The sequence below is a fragment of the Oncorhynchus masou genome, chromosome 22 (genome assembly GCF_036934945.1).
Source record: "Oncorhynchus masou masou isolate Uvic2021 chromosome 22, UVic_Omas_1.1, whole genome shotgun sequence".
Taxonomy (NCBI): domain Eukaryota; kingdom Metazoa; phylum Chordata; class Actinopteri; order Salmoniformes; family Salmonidae; genus Oncorhynchus; species Oncorhynchus masou.
This window is the reverse complement of record NC_088233.1, coordinates 28,684,241-28,703,668: the sequence shown is the minus strand read 5'-3', so window position 1 is coordinate 28,703,668 and position 19,428 is coordinate 28,684,241. Positions and strand designations below refer to the sequence as shown.

At 45.6% G+C, this 19,428-nt stretch overlaps 2 protein-coding genes across 2 annotated transcripts in view; both read right to left on the bottom strand.

Annotated features, from left to right (window-relative positions):
- kcp (kielin cysteine rich BMP regulator) overlaps positions 1–19,428 on the bottom strand; it is a 42,323-nt gene that overhangs the window by 9,199 nt on the left and 13,696 nt on the right. Inside the window, exons 6-31 of the mRNA XM_064929805.1 lie at positions 11,058–11,131; positions 10,849–10,942; positions 10,683–10,765; positions 10,435–10,528; positions 10,239–10,318; positions 10,048–10,133; positions 9,878–9,956; positions 9,605–9,704; positions 9,425–9,510; positions 9,118–9,211; positions 8,838–8,984; positions 8,636–8,742; positions 8,444–8,537; positions 8,172–8,345; positions 7,981–8,063; positions 7,728–7,821; positions 7,442–7,624; positions 6,864–7,034; positions 6,587–6,760; positions 6,389–6,471; positions 5,938–6,028; positions 5,697–5,779; positions 3,617–3,790; positions 3,244–3,423; positions 2,979–3,109; positions 2,653–2,819 (exon numbers count right to left, since the gene is read on the bottom strand). Of these exons, the coding sequence (XP_064785877.1) occupies positions 2,653–2,819; positions 2,979–3,109; positions 3,244–3,423; positions 3,617–3,790; positions 5,697–5,779; positions 5,938–6,028; positions 6,389–6,471; positions 6,587–6,760; positions 6,864–7,034; positions 7,442–7,624; positions 7,728–7,821; positions 7,981–8,063; positions 8,172–8,345; positions 8,444–8,537; positions 8,636–8,742; positions 8,838–8,984; positions 9,118–9,211; positions 9,425–9,510; positions 9,605–9,704; positions 9,878–9,956; positions 10,048–10,133; positions 10,239–10,318; positions 10,435–10,528; positions 10,683–10,765; positions 10,849–10,942; positions 11,058–11,131 (3,006 nt within the window). The remainder of the gene's footprint in view (positions 1–2,652; positions 2,820–2,978; positions 3,110–3,243; positions 3,424–3,616; positions 3,791–5,696; positions 5,780–5,937; positions 6,029–6,388; positions 6,472–6,586; positions 6,761–6,863; positions 7,035–7,441; positions 7,625–7,727; positions 7,822–7,980; positions 8,064–8,171; positions 8,346–8,443; positions 8,538–8,635; positions 8,743–8,837; positions 8,985–9,117; positions 9,212–9,424; positions 9,511–9,604; positions 9,705–9,877; positions 9,957–10,047; positions 10,134–10,238; positions 10,319–10,434; positions 10,529–10,682; positions 10,766–10,848; positions 10,943–11,057; positions 11,132–19,428) is intronic.
- Positions 11,230–15,035, bottom strand: LOC135509286 (uncharacterized). The gene is made up of 3 exons (XM_064929806.1): positions 14,578–15,035; positions 13,196–14,430; positions 11,230–13,079 (listed from the first exon to the last, which is right to left on the bottom strand). Exons 1-3 carry the CDS (start codon positions 14,767–14,769, stop codon positions 12,887–12,889), a joined length of 1,620 nt encoding a protein of 539 aa, XP_064785878.1. The 5' UTR covers positions 14,770–15,035; the 3' UTR covers positions 11,230–12,886.

Below are 19,428 nucleotides of genomic sequence, written 5' to 3'. Positions count from 1 at the left end.
AACCAGCGTGTATATCCCCCCTCAAGCCGATACCACGACGGACCTCAAGGAACTTCACTGGACTTTATGCAAACTGAAAACTATATATCCTGAGGCTGCATTTATTGTAGCTGGGGATTTTAACAAAGCACATTTGAGAACAAGGCTACCTAATTTATATCAGCAAATTGACTGTAGTACTCGTGCTGGCAAAACTCTGGATCACTGCTACTCTAACATCCGCGATGCATATAAGGCCCTCCCCGCCCTCCTTTTGGCAAATCTGACCATGACTCCATTTTGATCCTCCTTCCTATAGGCAGAAACTCAAACAGGATGTACCTGTGTTAAGAACTATTCAACACTGGTCTGACCAATCAGAATCCACGCTTCAAGATAGTGTTGGTCACGTGGACTGGGACATGTTCCGGGTAGCCTCAGAGAATAATATCGCCGAATACGCTGATTCAGTGAGTGAGTTTATAAGGAAGTGCATAGGAGATGTTGTACCCACCATGAATATTAAAATCTACCCTAACCAGAAACCGTGGATAGATGGCGGCATTTGCACAAAACCGATAGCGCAAACCACCGCATTTAACCATGTTAAGGTGACTGGGAATATGGCCGAATACAAACAGTGTAGTTATTCCCTCTTCAAGGCAATAAAACAAGCAAAATGTCAGTCTAGAGACCAAGTGGAGTCGCATTTCAACGGCTCTGACACAAGATGTATGTGGCAGGGTCTACAGGAAATCACAGACTACAAAAACAAAACCAGCCACGTCACGGACACTGACGTCTTGCTTCCAGACAAACTAAACACCTTCTTTGCCTGCTTTGAGGATAATAGTGCCACCGACACGGCCAGCTACCAAGGACTGCTGTCCCCCCTTCTCCGTGGCCAACGTGAGTAAGACATTTAAACATGTTAACCCTCGCAAGGCTGCTGGCCCAGATGGCATCCCAAGCCATGTCCTCAGAGCATGCGCAGACCAGTTGGATGGTCTGTTTATGGACATATTCAATCCCTCCCTATCCCAGACTGCTGTCCCCACATGCTACTAGATGGCCACCATTGTTCCTGTACCCAAGAAGGCAAACGTAACTGAACTAAAAAACTTTCGCCCAGTAGCACTCACATCTGTCATCATGAAGTGCTTTGAGAGGCTAGTCAAGGATCATATCACCTCCACCTTACCTGTCACCCTAGGCCCACTTCAATTTGTTTACCGCCACAATAGGTCCACAGATGATGCAATCGCCATAAAACTGCACACTGCCCTATCCCATCTGGACAAGAGGAATACCTATGTAAGAATGCTGTTCATTGACAGCACTCAGCATTCAACACCATGGTACCCTCCAAGCTCATCATTAAGTTTGAGGCCCTGGGTCTCAACCCCGCCCTGTGCAATTGGGTCCTGGCCTTCCTGACGGGCCGCCCCCAGGTGGTGAAGGTAGGAAACAACATCTCCACTTCACTGATCCTCATCACTGTGACCCCACAAGGTTGCGTGCTCAGCCCCCTCCAGTACTTCCTGTTCCCCATGACTGCGTGGCCATGCATTCCTCCAGCTTAATCATCAAGCTTGCAGACGACACAACAGTAGTAGGCTTGATTACCAACAATGACGAGATAGCCTACAGGGAGGAGGTGAGGGCACTCGGAGTGTAGTGTCAGGAAACAACCTCTCACTCAACATCAAAAAAACAATGGAGATGATTGTGGACTTCAGGAAACAGCAGAGGGAGCACCCCCCTATCCACATCAACGGGGCAGTAGAGGAGAAGGTGGAAAGTTTTAAGTTCCTCGTGGTACACATCACGGACAAACTGAAATGGTCCACCCACACAGACAGTGTGGTGAAGAAAGAGCAACAGCAACAGTGCCTCTTCAACCTCAGGAGGCTGAAGAAATTTGGCTTGTCACCTAAAACCCTCACAAACTTTTACAGATGCACAATCCTGTCGGGCTGCATCACGGCCTGGTACAGCAACTACACCGCCCACAACCGCAAGGCTCTCCAGAGGGTGGTGCAGTCTGCACAATGCATCACCGGGGGCAAACTACCTGCCCTCCAGGACACCCACAGCACCCGATATCACAGGAAGGCCAGGAAGATCATCAAGGACAACAACCACCCGAGCCACTGCCTGTTCACCCTGCTACCATCCAGAAGCCGAGGTCAGTACAGGTGCATCAAAGCTGGGACCGAGAAACTGAAAAACAGATTCTATCTCAAGGCCATCTCAACGCTAAGACAGAGAGGTTGCTGCCTACATATATACTTGAAATCATTGGCCACTTTAATAAATGGATCACTAGTCACTTTAATAATGAAACTTTAATCATGTTTACATATATTGCATTACTCATCTCATATGTATATACTGTATTTTATACCATCTATTGCATCTTGCCTATGCTGCTCTGTCATTGCTCATCCATATATTTATATGTATATATTCAATTCCGTTACTTAGATTTGTGTGTACTAGGTAGTTGTTGTGGAATTGTTAGATTACATGTTAGATATTGCTGCACTGTCGGAACTAGAAGCACAAGCATTTCGCTACATCTGCTAACCATGTGTATGTGAACAATAAAATTTCATTTCATTTTTGGAAAACATGAAATATTCCATGTTTTCATTCAGTTTGTGGGTTTACCTGCACACTGGGGGCAGCAGTCTCCTGGCAGTGTGATTGGTTGGGGGCAGGAGGTGGGGGGGCAGAAGAGAGGCATGCAAGAGACACTCCCCCTCACACAGGTACAGCGCTGACAGGGATTGGCTAGCCCTGGGGTGAGGGGTGTGGCTGCTGGGGTGAAGGTTTGTCTGTTAGGGGAGTGAGGAGAGTGTTTACAGACATCCAGCTTGTCACAGGGCCTAGACATAACAGTGAAGGTGTGTGTGTGTGTGTGTGTGTGTGTGTGTGTGTGTGTGTGTGTGTGTGTGTGTGTGTGTGTGTGTGTGTGTGTGTGGAATTAGACCTACCTGTTAGAGTAGACCACACCGCCGTAGAGGCAGGCCTCACAGAGTGGACAGCAGCCATTGGATGATTCAAAGGGGAGAGGGTGGGAACATTGAACAGGACACAGCTTTTTATGACACGTCACCACCTCGTTCTAGAGAGAGGGGGGGTAAGCAAGAAAGATAGAGGGAGAAAAAGATGGGACAGGGAAACAGTGATATAAGAGGATAGACAGACTTCACAGAGATAGAGGGAGGGATAGGGGATGAGATAAAGCTGTCTTCTCACCAGACAGCTGCAGGTGGAGCAGGGGTCAATGGGCGGGGTGAAGGAGGCCCCAGACTGAAACTCCTCCCCCTGGTAAAGGCACACCCCTCTGCAGATGGGGCAGCACTCCCCTGGAGGGACCACAGGACGCGCACACACCACGGGCGGGCAAGACCCAGACACACACACCACACCACCGTTCTACACACAGTCACATGGAAAAATTGACCAAAACTAGAGCAAATATAGTAATAACATTGTGTCTCGCCAGGGACCTGAAGATTTGTGTTAGCCCCCATTACTGTCTAAGCCTTAAGTTTTATCTCAGTGGAATATTGAAGGTTGGTCACATACAGATACAGTGTATGTGTGTATGAAGTGTGTATGTGTGTACCAGGCATGTGCAGCGTTGACAGTGGTCTGAGGGGTGTGGGAAGCGCTCTCCATTGGAACAGTCTCGTCCGTTGAAGCGACAGCCATCACACACACCGCAAGCACAACCGTCCAGCGCAGGGTGTGGACAGGACACAGCAGGACACCTCTGCTTCACACACACTACCTCTCCTCTCTACACACACACATCCACACAAATGTAAACGCACACAAACACAAGAAAACACACCGACATCCATCACACACAACATATAAATGCAAACATGAACACACAAATACTTAATTGAATCAGATGTCTAACCGACATGGAGCAATTATTTGTATTTTTTTCACCCGGTAACTTGTTGACGGAGGCTGCGCATATGTTACTTTACGCACACATCACCCTCCCTTCATGTTTCTCACGTTTCTCACCCTCTTCTGGATCCTTCCTATTAACCAATTTGATGGACATGATGATGTAGCCCAGGGTTTCCCAAACTCGTCCTAGCACCCCCCCTGGGTGCACGTTTTTGTTTTGCCCAAGCAATACAGAGTTGATTCAAATAAACAAAGCTTGATGATGAGGGGGTTAATTGAATCAGCTGTGTAGTGCTAGGGCAAAAAACAAAACATGCACCCAGGGGGGGCCAAGGACCGAGATTGGAAAACCCTGATGTAGCCTACATCTCTGACTCATATTTATGAAAAGCCAACATAAAACCCTGCAGCGATTTGAATGAACGTACCAATATATATATATATATATTCTGTAGGCAACCTTCTCTTTCTGTTGTAACTAAGGATACTGCATTAGCACAATCGGGACGCACACTTTAAACCCCAAGGAATTTTTAACTCAAATACTTCTAGTAAGTTGTACTCAAAAGTCAATGAAAAGTCATTATTACTACAAATGTAGACTCAAAACTAAATGAGAAGTCACACCAACTATATTTTTTAAAGATATGATAACAAATTAACTTTTTCCCCAGCATGCTCTGCTGGAGGTAGATTCTTTTTGAATACTTTTTATATCTTTGTTTTTGCATGTACATTGAGTGATTGATTAAATAAATGTTAAGATAAATATTTTTTTCCTAAATTAATCCAATCATTACATTTTTGCACCCATTACTGAAATGGTTGATCTAGTTTAAATGGCTTAGGTAGTTTCCTTCCACTGTTCTTAACCCAGGCAGTCATTATGGATGCAGGTTGCAGGTGAATATAACTTAGGAATTACACATCAATTTGCAAGCCAGCATAATGTGATTTATAGTTAGGGTTGTAAAATTCTGGTAAATTTCCCAGGTTTTCCAGAAATCCTGATTGGAAGATTACTGGAATTGTTTTTGGGAAAGTTTGTGGAATTTTGCAGGCCTGATGTGCCCTGTGAACTATGAGTTTCAGGCCACTGTATAAGGCCTTATGATATACTGTATGTAATGGGTAAATTATACTGATAATAATTCACCTAGGAACTCACTTGGTGAAGGCCACCAGACTAAATGAACGAATTCAACAACCATGTCTCTGTCAATAACAAATACAGTCATGGGTGGTAACTCTACAATTCAATCGAAAAGGCAAGGCACATTGGTAAATTATTGGAGTCGTGGCTTAGTGAGGGCATTAAATTTAAGTATACCTTAATCAAAAAATGACATTTGTATTACTCATATGAAGGTAGTACCGCTCACTTCAACTATTTAACTTTCTTAACCAGTCATTTATTAGGGCATCGGTTTCCTAAAAATGTAGCCAGAATGTATCCGGTTTTACAGTGCAGTCTACACATTGCTTTGGGGCAAAAACAATCTGAGTTTTAACCACAAATAACATACAACTGTTAAAAAATGAAAAAAAGAACACTAATACTCCCTGTCTGCTTCCTGCTTAGCCAATGTTTGCAATGATGATTTTTTTTTAAAAGAGCATCACATTGCTATTTAGACTGCCTATCTGAGTCCTGCTTGTGTTTGATATGGGACTGAGTTGTAAAGTAGAGAATTTCGCACATGCGCAGAAACAGGATTGCAAACGCAGCCACTTAACCTTGACCCCACCCTGAACTCTGACCCTGACACTTGAACACTCACTGAGCATGTGCAGGTTTCACAGGTTCCTCTGGTTCCAGGGAAGACCTGTCCATCAACGTAAGCCCCGCCCTGGAACACACAGCCTACACACACACACACACACACACACACACACACACACACACACACACACACACACACACACACACACACACACACACACACACACACACACACACACACGTCAGTGTCAGACAGAAAGAAATAAAGACAGACAGATATGTTATAGTGGGTAGAGTACCGTCACACAAAGGGCAGCCACAGGGGCTGGTGGCAGGATGAGAGCAGGAGGCTGGAGGACACAACTTCTTCACACACCTCACTGATCCACCCTACAGACAGGGAGAGAGATATAGAGAGGAGAGAGTGGGAGAGAGAGAAAAATATTTAAATAAAGTTACACATACAAAGTACAAATAGGTGTCTGATGAAGGCGATTACGCCGAAATGTAAGCCTGAATGTACGTCCCGTCAATAAATAATCAGATCTATGCAGAAACAGAGTGATCCTTTTTCTTTATTTTCCTGGGGCGTCACCTGTCGAAGTGTCCTGGGGTAATCATTTAGGGGGGATTTTAAAGTCCCTCAGTTGAGCACCTGATTCCGTTTTTGTTCAAGCTTAGCTGATGCTTGTTTGGGTATACTTTCTTTCCATTGTGTATTAAACACTAAATAGTGTGTGTGTGTGTTACCTGGCAGCTACATTCTGAGCAGGGGTCAGTAGGGTCAAGGATTGACTGGCCACTGATGAGGACCACATTGCCATGGGAACAACCTGTCACAGGAAGAAATTGCCATAGAAACCATGTCTAAAGGAGAAACATTGTAAATATGTTACTTAGAGGAACAATGGCATACGGTGTGTGTATGAGGTGTGTGTGTGTACGCACGGTTACACTCTCCGCAGCACTGGCCGGGTGGCTTGTAGGGGTGTGTGCAGTCCTGGTAGCAGGGTAGCTGGCTACACACCACATCACCTACGTAACATGTACACACTCGACATGGGTCCTGTCCACTGAGAAACTCATAGCCATCAGGATACTCCGTACCCCCATACATACAGCCTGCAGAGAGAGAGCGAGAGAAGGGGGAGAGAAGGATTTAGTCCTACCCCTCTAATCAGGGACTGATTTAGACACACGCACAATATCCCACAAGGTGTCTCACCATCACAGGCTAGGCAGCACTCTCTCTGTATTGGGTAGGGACAGCTGACAGCAGGGCAGCGTTTCCTCTCACAGTGGACAGAACCCTCGCGACACACACACACTCCACACGGGTCCGACACATCACCCCACGACTCCCCATTGGCCCGATCCCGACCCTCATACAGACAACCTGAAACACACACATGTGGGCTATATGTGTAATATCATGCCATGCAGGCTGTATGAAGTGTAATGTCATGCCATGCAGGCTGTATGAAGTGTAATGTCATACCATGCAGGCTGTATGAAGTGTAATGTCATGCCATGCAGGCTGTATGAAGTGTAATGTCATGCCATGCAGGCTGTATGAAGTGTAATGTCATGCCATGCAGGCTGTATGAAGTGTAATGTCATGCCATGCAGGCTGTATGAAGTGTAATGTCATGCCATGCAGGCTGTATGAAGTGTAATGTCATGCCATGCAGGCTGTATGAAGTGTAATGTCATGCCATGCAGGCTGTATGAAGTGTAACGTCATGCCATGCAGGCTGTATGAAGTATAATGTCATGTTATGTAAACTGTATGAAGTGTCGTACCATCACAGGTCCTGCAGCACTCCTGCTGTATGGGGTGTGAGCAGTGAGCGAGGGGGCAGGGCTTGCGCTGACATCGAGACGTCCCATTGGTGCAGAGGCATGATCGACAGGGGTCAGTGGGGTCGTAGAAACGCTCAGTGTGTCTGTAGGGTCGACCCTCATACACACAGTCAGCAGGGGGGACTGCACAGACACAGAATAATTTATGACACCAAATAATACATTTACTTTTAATTTCAATTAGTCTTTGTCTTTTTAATCTTTGTCCCTGGCTGTAGTTGCGTACCTGGGCATTGGGGGCAGCATTCTCCAGGCAGCAGGTTGGGGATGGAGCACGCCAGCGGTGGACACCTCCTCATCAAGCACTGGACGTTACCATTCTACAACACACACAAGGTATGGGCTTAACAGGTTCATGGTTGTAGGCATATGGGACTGTCACTCAAACCTTGAGCTACAGTAGGATGGTCATTTTAGAATGGGCAAAACACGGGATTACAGCTAACCCTCAACATTGGCGCTCATGTGTGTGTTCTTACGATACAGTGGCAGGTCCTGCAGTTGTCAGTGGGATGGAGGAACTCTTGTCCGTTGGGGTACTCTTTCCCAGCGTAGCTACACCCTGCAAAAAGGTGTTCATTACTTAGACATGGTTTGACACTATACATATGTCTGTGTGTGTGTGTGTGTGTGTGCCTACGTATGTGTGTATGTGTGTGTGTGTGTGTACCGTTACAGTTGTTCTGGCAGCAGGTCCCTGGGAGGGGGGTGGTGCAGTGAGGCCGGGGGCATTCTGATGCGTGGCAGTCAACCCTCCCTGACACACAGACACACTCCTCACACACACTCACCGGGCTGGGGAACACCTCGCCGTCCACAAACACACGGTTCTCAAAGGAACAGTCTGGAACAAACACACAGGCAAAAATACACTTACAAAACACAGGTTTTGCATTTAGAAGGTTAATATATATGTGTGTGTGTGTTTTAGGCGAAGAGTACCTGGGCATTTAGGGCAGCACTCTCCGTGCGGTGTGTGTGTGTTGGAACAGTTCAGGGGGGGACAGGCTCTCCTCACACACTGCACCGTACCCTCCTGGGGAGTGGGGGGTAGGACCATGTTATGCAATTTTATGTTGCAGTATGTTATGTGTGTGTGTGTGTGTATGTTTGGCTGTGTGTGTGTCCTCTCACCAGACAGGTGCAGGTATGACAGGGTTGGTCGGGGTGTGTGAAGGTTTGTCTGTTGCTATAGATACGCTGATCGAAGGTACAGCGCTCACACTCTGCACAGCACAAACCTAGAGAGAAAGGAAAAAGAGAATGGAATGAGAATGGAAAGGAAAGATTTCAAAGAAATACCCTCAGACAGACATGCACACTCACACAGTCTTACCGGTGGTCTTGGTGGGGTGTGTGCAGGCAGTGGGGGGACAGTGTGTGTGTGTACACACCACTTCTCCGTTTAGACAGGTACAGTTGGTGCAGCCCTTGACCTGCCACTGAGAACCCTCCTCATACTTCAACCCCTCCAACACACACACTATAGAAAAAGAGAGAGAGAGAAACAGAGACAGAGAGAGGGGGGGTGTAGGATTGATTATGTAAAGATATATTCCTGTCTTTATTTCTGTATGTATAGGATGTTATCATTGTTGCAAAATAATATGTGGTACCTTTGCAGATGGGGCAGCAGAACTGGGGGTTGTTGATGGGGTTGGAACATTGGACCGGAGGACACCTCTCCTCTTGGCACCTCACATTTCCATCCTGATACACACACACACACACACACACACACACACACACACACACACACACACACACACACACACACACACACACACACACACACACACACACACACACACACACACACACACACACACACACACACACACACACACTCAGAACTTTTGTATTGTTTGTTAGTATGTGCATCAATGTGTGTATGTCTATCTATGTGTGTGAGTTCAGACCCACCTTGCAGCTGCACTGGACACAGGGTCCACTTCCAGCTGGGTTAAAAACGTTACCATTAACGTAGACTCTCCTCTCGTATTCACACTCTGCAGAGACAGACACACACACAGAGGTGGGATGGATAGATAGTGGTGAAGGTTAGAAGTTAGAGTGTAAAAGACTGCGGCAGGCTGAACTCACGATCACAAGTGGGACAGCACTGTCCTCTAGGCGTCGCAGGGTGGCTACAACGCAGAGGTGGACATGATGCATCCATACGCTCACATGACACCTCTCCATCCTATTGGTAAGAGAGATACACATCACATGACAACTTTCCAGCCTATAGGAGAGAGAGAAACGCATCAAATGACACCTCAACAGCCTATTCATATACTTCCAATATGTCACTTTTTTGTTGTGGCCATACTGATTCCCGACTTGAACACGTCCACACACATAGTCAGTACTCACAGAGCAATGGCAGCGGAGACAGGGATCTGTCCTGGAGGGGAACATCAACACCTGAGAGTCATACTCACACTGCTCACACCTAGGACACACACATACAGGCGAAAGATGATGCATATTTAACTACATGTGATACTACAGCTATGATACTGGAGGTTTTATGTGTGTGTTACCGTGGGCAACAGTCTCCGGGGCGACGGACAGAGTTGGGGCAGGAAACCGCAGGGCAGGGTCTAGGCGAGCAGAGGACATCTCCATTCTGAGGAAAGAGAGGAGAAACACACACGTCAGGGTCTGTTTTAGACACATACTGTATGCACAAATATTTGACATACAGAGACACAGAGCTCTATCCCAGTCTTACCATACACACACACTCCTGACAGCGGTCTACACTAGGGACCTGGGCTCCATTCAGGAAGTCCTGGCCGTTCATTCCGCAACCTGAAACACACATAATCACACACTGTATACTCAATTCTACGCACACACACAGAGACACGCACACTAAGACACACAGAGACAGACACACGCACGCACACGCAGACAGGGTGTCTCACCATGGCAAACTGGGCAGCAGGTATTGGGTGGTGGGGAGGAAGGGTTCCGACATGGAGGGCTACACCTCTCTGTCTCACATTTAACAACACCCTCCTGGCAAAAGTTAAAGGTCAGGAAATTAATCTACAGTAAAAGTAAATTCCTGTCAGCACATGAAGCCATCTCTAGTGGATTATGAGAAATAGAAAGAACAAAAGAGAGAGAGAAAAAAGGAGAAAGAAATGAAGCAAGTGAGAGAGAGACTCACCAGACAGTAACAGAGACTACAGGGGTTTTCTGATGGTCTCCATTTAGCTCTGTGGTGGTAATGGATGCCTGTATGGATACAACCTACAGACACCCATCACAAATACATGCATATGTCAGTAATAAGAACACATGATTGCTTCTGTCAGAGTATGAGTTATACAAACCTCTACAGCGAGGGCAGCACTCTCCATGAAGTGTCTCCTGTTCAGAGCAGTCGAGGGGTGGGCATGAAGGTGGGGAACACACCATACTACCCTCCTAGCACAACCCACAGAAAGAAAGAGCAAAGAATCATAATTTAGTCAATGTATGTAAGTGTTGAAGTGTATGTTGGTACGTAGTGTATGTGTCAGTTTATGGCAGACATATTCACCTTGCAGGTGCAGGTCTGGCAGCCGTCGATGGTGTTGACAGAGGAATTATAGGGACGACCGTCCAACTTACACCCTACAGACAGAATGAGAGAGAGGTTAGGGAGGTGTGTATGTTTGTTCTGTGTACTCGTATCTGTCCATGTCCGCATGCAAGCAAGTATGTGTGTGTATATGTTGGATGTGTTTAAGGTATACTGGGGTAGTGGGCTGAGGGGGGAGGGTGAGTGTCTAGTTGTCAGCCGTATGTACTCATCTGACAAACAATCAGACCGAAGAATAAATAATACCCTGGTAATTTGAATGTGTGTTTCTGTGTGATATCCCTCCCTCCCTCTTTCTCCCTCCAACTCACTCTCTCTCTCTCTCTCTCCGTCTCTCTCCCTCTCTCTCCCTCTAACTATCTCTCTGTCTCTCTCCAGAACATCTGGCTTTCCTCTTTAGTAATGAAACAACAGCATGCTGCTCATATAACACACACACATACACACATGCGCACACACACACACACACACACACACACACACACACACACACACACACACACACACACACACACACACACACACACACACACACACACACACACACACACACACACACACACACATGCGCACACACACATGCGCACACACACCCACAGAGAGAGATGTTTTACAGCTGTAACCATAAACAGAGGTGCCTGCAGTGGTACAGAGTTAGAGACTGCCCCGGTGAGTACATTAACACACAATTGACTTGTCAGAGCAACAGTTTGTGTGTGTGTGTGTGTGTGTGTGAGGCTGCCCACCAATGCCAGGAAGCATTTCCGCCACTCATCCGAGCATGCAGGCCAATGCAGAAAGATCAAAGAGTAAATGAGTGCATGTTTGGGTCTGCATAAGAGTGACTGACTGTGTGTGTGTGCGTGTGCGTGTGCGTGTGCGTGTGTGTGTGTGTGTGTGTGTGTGTGTGTGTGTGTGTATGTGTGTGTGTGTCGGCTGGATGCCATCAGAAACAATTAAGAGAGAAAAGACTGACAGAAAAGAAAGATGGACATAAAAAAACAAGAGGAGACGAAGACAGTAGACAGAGAGAATGGGGAAAGAAAAAGAAAAACTGATGAAGACAGAAGATAAGAGAGAGGTAGGAATGAGAGTGTGAGGGATGGAGAGAGAAATGAAGAGAAGACTGAGAGAGATAGAGGGGGAGAGGGGAGAGAGAGAGAGAGAGAGAGAGAGAGAGAGGGAGAGAGATTGAAGGCATAATATCATGTTTACAGTACATTCCAACAGGGTCGTTTCTATAGGGAACATGACAGAACAGAGACCCATTCGACATATACCGGCCTACTGTGTGTATATGTGTGTGTGAGGAGGTGGAACTTGCTTTAAAAGTAAGTAACCTTTTCATTTCTATAGGGAACATGACAGAACAAAGACACATTTTACAAATGCCAGGGTGTGTGTGTGTGTGTGTGTGTGTGTGTGTGTGTGGTGAATATCATGTGGTGGGTAAACAGCTTAATAGATGAAGAGTAAAAGCAACAACAAAGAACACTAGAAACATTCACTCCCTTTATCTAATACAGTGTGGTACATTGATTACACCTCATAATGTCTAAATATCTCCTACTTTAGTTAAATATTCAAAGGAAGTGCTACAGGGTGTGCAGACTTTCATTCCAACCCATCATAAAAGTGTATTCCAGAAAGAGAAAAGTGTCCAGACTTGGAAACCAGCCTTGGTAATTAAAGCTCTGATGTCGAACTGCATTCGTTTTTCATGATAAAAAAGCATTTTCTAGTCATCTTCCACTACGCTGAATGACATGGGCGCCAGTCAGCACTGGTTACCAGCCCTGGCAGATGACGTACGCTCCGGTGGTTGGGTCAAGCCACTCAGTAAAGCAGGAGCCACAGTTCCGCAAACGACACTCAGCCATCGGGTTACCAAGACAACGTGCTTCACGGCAGAGGTCAGGGCAGGTCATGGGGGCAGAGCCAAGAGGACAACCGGAAAACCAGTGTAGTTCAAAACAAAACCTACAACACACACACAAACCAATGAGAAGATACAATAACAACTTCTACTCTAAAGAGATATATTCACGACTCACTGGCTACTGTTTACACCCCCTCTCTAATTGACCGATGGTTACCTGCTGTCTGGGGTGATTGGCAGCCAAATGCCCTGTCCCCTCTGTGACATCACCTTGTGGGTGTAGTAGTCATCAGAATGCTTCTGTCTCGCCCACTCCCGCTCCAGCTGACCAATCAGGGCTTGGCTCTCCTCTTGATCCAGAGCCATCCAATCCTGCAAAGGCCAGTGCTGAGGCAAGGCTGTGATTGGAGAGCAGGTTCTTGTAATGTGGTTAAGAGTGTGTTGATTGGTTGAAATTAGCTGCTGTTGGGTGTGGTAGTAGAACCGTAGGTAGTGCGGTCCGTTGTAGAACCAGTTACAGCTGTCCTTATCGTAACCGTCTGGTCGAAATCCAAATGCATCAAAACCACCCCGGTCCAAACCAAAGGGGTCGAAACCATAAACACTGTAGCCACTGTCGCTAAAGAGCTCTGACATAACCTTCTCTCTTTCTCTCTCCTCCTCCTCTCTACTCTCCTTCTCTTTCTCCCCCTGAGTCTCCTCTTCTCTCTCCTCCTCCCTCATAAACAATCCATCCCAGCGCATCCCGAACCATGTAACATTGTGGCGGTTAAACCCATAGCGGTTGTATCCAGAAATGTCATAGCCCTCTCTGTCGATGTGGTCACGGTCCAAACCATCCTTACTGTAACCAAGCAGGTCCCAGCCCATGCGGTTGAAACCTTGTCTGTCATATCCATTGCGATTGTAACCACTGTGGTCAAAGCCATCATAGCCTTGTGCATTGTAATCATATGTGCTGTGTTTATGGTTGTTTTGTGTATCTTGTCTCTTTCTGTGATAGCTGGCAGTGTCTTTCGCTCCTCTGTGGCGGCCCTTCCCTCTTTCGGCAAGGAGTGATGATGTCACATTGCAGGGAGCTCCGAGGGTTATGGGTACATACACCACACACAGTTGTTCCCGTGAAGACATCACATCATCAGGAGCAATGCCGAAAGGCTTCATCTTGACGAGACGCTGCCTCACCGGGTACTTGGTGTGTAGGTGAGTGTGCCCATGAGCTTCTTCATGCGTGTGCACGTCTCTGTGCCTGTCCTGCCAGTGTGTCCAGAGCTTGTCGATGAAAGCGGCGTGTGAGAGGTAGAGGGGGTCATAGGCGGCCAGAGGAGAAGCCATGTGGCCCCCCACCCAGAGCCTAAATAGCCCAGACAGCCCCTGTAGAGCCTGGGAGAACAACAGGAAGTTTCCCTGGGACAGGAGCCTCTGGACGCTCACCGCGTCAGGCACAGACACCTGCTGAGACCAAGGGACAACGTCAGAGGAAAACATGACAGACAAATAAAGATAACTTTATTGACCTTCAGCAATGACATACAGTAATCATTTCATAGTGTATACAGCTTCAAAACATGAGGAAAATTGTAAAATCATGAGGCTAACCGAGGTGTTGAAGCTCCGTCGTAGACAGGGGGACCAGTGGAACCGTGCAGACAAGCCCTGGAAGGAGTGGTGGGGGACACAGCCTGAGACATAGTTGCTCTCTTGCTCTCCATCCCCCTCACTCGCTCTATCCCTCTCTTCATCCCTTTCCCTCTTGCCATTCCTCTCTCTCTCTCCGTCCCCTCCAAACATCTCGGGCTGCCAGACAGCTGAGGTCAAAAGATCACCAGAGTCGACCGTCCACTCGAAGTACGGAACACCCAGTTGGCATGACGACACAGCCTGGAGCTCCTGCTCCACCACTCGCAGGAAGTAGCGCTGCCAGGGCAGGAAGTAGGTGTGGCCACCAGCCTGAGGGGAGAACTCAGCTCTCAGCTTGGTGAAACCATCCCATACACCTACACAAAATCCAACATGAAAACAAGACTGATCCAAGGTATAATAGAGAACAAATGTCAGTTAGCTATAAACTTGGGTAGTAAAGAGTTAGCTGTACATGAGTACCTGACTAGTAGAGTTAGCTGGAAAAGTATATCTAGCTAGTAGAGTAAGCTGTACAGAGTACCTAGCTAGTAGAGTTAGCTGTACAAGTGTACCTAGCTAGTAGAGTTAGCTGTACAAGTGTACCTTGCTAGTAGAGTTAGCTATACATGTGTATCTAGCTACTAGAGTAAGCTGTACAGGTGTACCTGGTTCTTAGAGTTAGCATTAGCTGTAAAGGTATACCAGGCTAGTAGGGAGTTAGCTATACATGTGTACCTAGCTAGTAGGGAGTTTGCTATACAGATGTGCCTAGCTAGCTAGGGAGTTAGCTGTACAGGTCTATCTAGCTAGCTCGGGAGTTAGCTGTATAGGTGTATCTAGCTAGCTAGGGAGTTAGCTATACAGGTGTATCTAACTAGCTAAGGAGTTACCTGTACAAGTGTATCTAGCTAGCTAGGGAGTTAGCTGTACAGGTGTATATAGCTAGCTAGGGAGTTAGCTGTACAGGTGTATCTAGCTAGCTAGGGAGTTAGCTGTACAGGTGTATCTAGCTAGCTCGGGAGTTAGCTGTATAGGTGTATCTAGCTAGCTAGGGAGTTAGCTATACAGGTGTATCTAGCTAGCTAGGGAGTTAGCTGTACAGGTGTATCTAGCTAGCTAGGGAGTTAGCTGTACAGGTGTATCTAGCTAGCTCGGGAGTTAGCTGTATAGGTGTATCTAGCTAGCTAGGGAGTTAGCTATACAGGTGTATCTAGCTAGCTAGGGAGTTAGCTGTACAAGTGTATCTAGCTAGCTAGGGAGTTAGCTGTACAGGTGTATCTAGCTAGCTAGGGAGTTAGCTGTACAGGTGTATCTAGCTAGCTAGGGAGTTAGCTGTACAAGTGTATCTAGCTAGCTAGGGAGTTAGTTGTACAGGTGTATCTAGCTAGCTAGGGAGTTAGCTGTACAGGTGTATCTAGCTAGCTAGGGAGTTAGCTGTACAGGTTTACTGGCTAGCTAGGGAGTTAGTTGTACAGGTGTATCTAGCTAGCTAGGGAGTTAGCTGTACAGGTGTATCTAGCTAGCTAGGGAGTTAGCTGTACAGGTTTACTAGCTAGCTAGGGAGTTAGCTGTACAAGTGTATCTAGCAAGCTGTACAGGTGTATCTAGATAGCTAGGGAGTTAGCTGTACAGGTATCCAGGGTTTCCGTTAGGAAGATGTGGTGCCGGACATTTGACCGTCAGTCTTTTAATTTAACGGACATTTGATACATTAACCTGCTTAGGGCGTCCACCCACGATGCTTAGAATGACAGAAATCACATTTATGTTTATTAATTTTAACAGAATATGCAACTAGAAGATGCAACTGCGGTGTCCGAATTCGCGTACGCACTTTGAAGATGTTAGAATAACTGCCACATTTACTTTTCCTCAGCCAACAAGATGGGTAACGAACAGCAAAACCACTAGCCTATGTCAATCTAATATCCCCCATAGGAGAAAAGTTTACCAATTCTATTGGTCAGCTTGTTGTTCTGTGTAAGAAAAAATAGCCTATTCCAAACAGACTCTGGGACAGTTGTGGGACGATAGATCCCAAAATTATGCAACCAGTAGGCCTAGGCTACATGAAAAGAAAACTTGAAAAAGCAATGAGGCTGATGCAACAGATCAGATCGTTTAGCTTAAAATGTTGACAAACTATTATTTCTTCATATTTTAAGTGCAGCAACGCACACAAGGCAGTACGTTACACGCATTATTCTACAATGTAGAAAATAGTAAAAATAAAGAAAAACCCTGGAATGAGTAGGTGTGTCCAAACTTTTGACTGGTATTGTATATACAGTTGAAGTCGGAAGTTTACATTCACTTAGGTTGGAGTCATTAAAACTCACTTTTCAACCACTCCACAAATTTCTTGTTAACAAACTACAGTTCTGGCAAGTCTGTTAGGACATCTACTTTGTGCATGACACATGTACTTTTTCCAACAATTGTTTACAGACAGATTATTTCACATATAATTCACTGTATCACAATGTCAGTGGGTTAGAAGTTTTATACACTAAGTTGACTGTGCCTTTAAACAGCTTGGAAAATTCCAGAAAATTATGTCATGGCTTTAGAAACTTCTGAAAGGCTAATTGACATAATTTGAGTCAATTGGAGGTGTGGATGTATTTCAAGGCCTACCTTCAAACTCAGTGCCTCTTTGCTTGACATCATGGGAAAATCAAAAGAAATCAGCCGAGACCTCAGAAAAAAAATTGTAGACCTCCACAAGTCTGGTTCATCCTTGGGAGCATTTTCCAAACGCATGAAGGTACCACGTTCATCTGTACAAACAATAGTACGCAATAGTACACCATGGGACCACGCAGCCGTCATACTGCTCAGGAAGGAGACACGTTCTGTCTCCTAGAGATGAACGTACTTTGGTGCGAAAAGTGCAAATCAATACCCGAACAACAACAAAGGACCATGTGAAGATTCTGGAGGAAACAGGTACAAAAGTATCTATACCCACAGTAAAACGAGTCCTATATCGACATCACCTGAAAGCATGGAAGAAGCCACTGCTCCAAAACTGCCATAAAAAAGCCAGACTACGGTTTGCAACTGCACATGGGGACAAAGATCGTACTTTTTGGAGAAATTTCCTCTTGTCTGATGAAACAAAAATAGAACTGTTTGGCCATAATGACCATTTTGTGTTTGGAGGAAAAAGGGGGAGGCCTGCAAGCTGTGGAACACCATCTCAACCGTGAAGCACTGGGGTGGCAGCATCATGTTGTGGGGGTGCTTTGCTGCAGGAAGGACTGGTGCACTTCACAAATTAGATGGGATCACGAGGGAGGAAAAGTACGTGGATATATTGAAGCAACATCTCAGGACATCAGTCAGGAAGTTAAAGCTTGGTCACAAATGGGTCTTCCAAATAGATAATGACCCCAAGCATTCTTCCAAAGTTGTGGCAAAATGGCTTAAGGATAACAAAGTCAAGGTATTGGAGTGGCCATCACAAAGCCCTGGCCTCAATCCTATAGAAAATTTGTGGGCAGAACTGAAAAAGCCTGTGCGAGCAAGGAAGCCTACACACCTGACTCAGTTTCACCAGCTCTGTCAGGAGGAATGGGACAGAATTCACCCAACGTATAGTGGGAAGGTTGTGGAAGGCTACCTGAAACGTTTGACCAAGTTAAACAATTTAAAGGCAATGCTACCAAATACTAATTGAGTGTATGTAAACTTCTGACCCACTGGGAATGTGATGAAATAAATAAACTCTGAAATAAGTCATTCTCTCTACTATTATTCTGACATTTCACATTCTTAAAATAAAGTGGTGATCCTAACTGACCTAAATGTCAGGAATTGTGAAAAACTGAGTTTAAATGTGTTCGGCTAAGGTGTATGTAAACTTCCGACTTCAACTGTATATATATATTATTATATATATATTTTTAAATATATTTTCCGTTATTATTTTCCCAGAACCCTACCACCCCTCCCCTAATTGGAGTAAACTAATGGACAACAACACTTAGGTTTTTACTTCCAGCTTCTACTGTGCATACTATATACATTTTACAGACACAATGTAGTTTACAATATTTATCTTTTGTTTGTTTTGAATCTCATTCTTCAGCTACCCTCAACCCCTCCCATCTATCTCTGTTGTTTCACAAAAGTTCTGAACCTACAGTATATACATTTTACAGACACAGTATATTTTACATTAGTTACCTTGTTGTTTTTAGTCGCAAAAGTTCTTTGCCTAATGCAATTAGCGGGAACACACTGTTGTCAAAAGCTCACTGCACATGCGAGAGGTTTTATGTGAGAGAGATGAAAATATCTGTTTGAAATTTAGAAAGAGGGGAGATCTAAAGATGCAACAACTTGCATGGATTGCTAATATGACTAGAATCGTGCCTATGGCTACTGGACAATGAAAGAAAGTTGATTTGAAAACCAATAGAACATGAGACAAATAAGCTCTGGTGTCAATAGCATATGGAAGTATTTTGTTAAGGTCAGATTTTACTTTGAAGCAAAGCAAGACGTGCCTCATAATATTCATTAAAATGTTCAGGTTTCAAACAAAATCAATAATAGTCTACTGGTCTTCCAGCAATGCAAGCTCTCCGAATTTGGCCACGTAGCGGGCCACAACATTCTTGCTGCGGGCAAAGTCATTCCGTAGCTCGCCCAATTAAGTATATGTGTTCAAAATGCATACTGCCTCCAGCTCATTGTAAGTTGGTGTGTAATAAAATCAATAATAGTCTACTGGTCTTCCAGCAATGCAAGCTCTCCGAATTTGGCCACGTAGCGGGCCACAACATTCTTGCTGCGGGCAAAGTCATTCCGTAGCTCGCC

What these genes read in the sequence shown, in the direction of transcription:
- LOC135509286 (XM_064929806.1), bottom strand. Translation starts at nt 14,769, where the DNA reads ATGTTTGGAGGGGACGGAGAGAGAGAGAGGAATGGCAAGAGGGAAAGG. An exon ending in GACGGAGCTTCAACACCTCG is followed by an intron (nt 14,431 to 14,577) that starts GTTAGCCTCATG and finishes TGGTCTCAGCAG; the next exon opens with GTGTCTGTGCCTGACGCGGT. An exon ending in CCAATCACCCCAGACAGCAG is followed by an intron (nt 13,080 to 13,195) that starts GTAACCATCGGT and finishes TGTGTGTTGTAG; the next exon opens with GTTTTGTTTTGAACTACACT.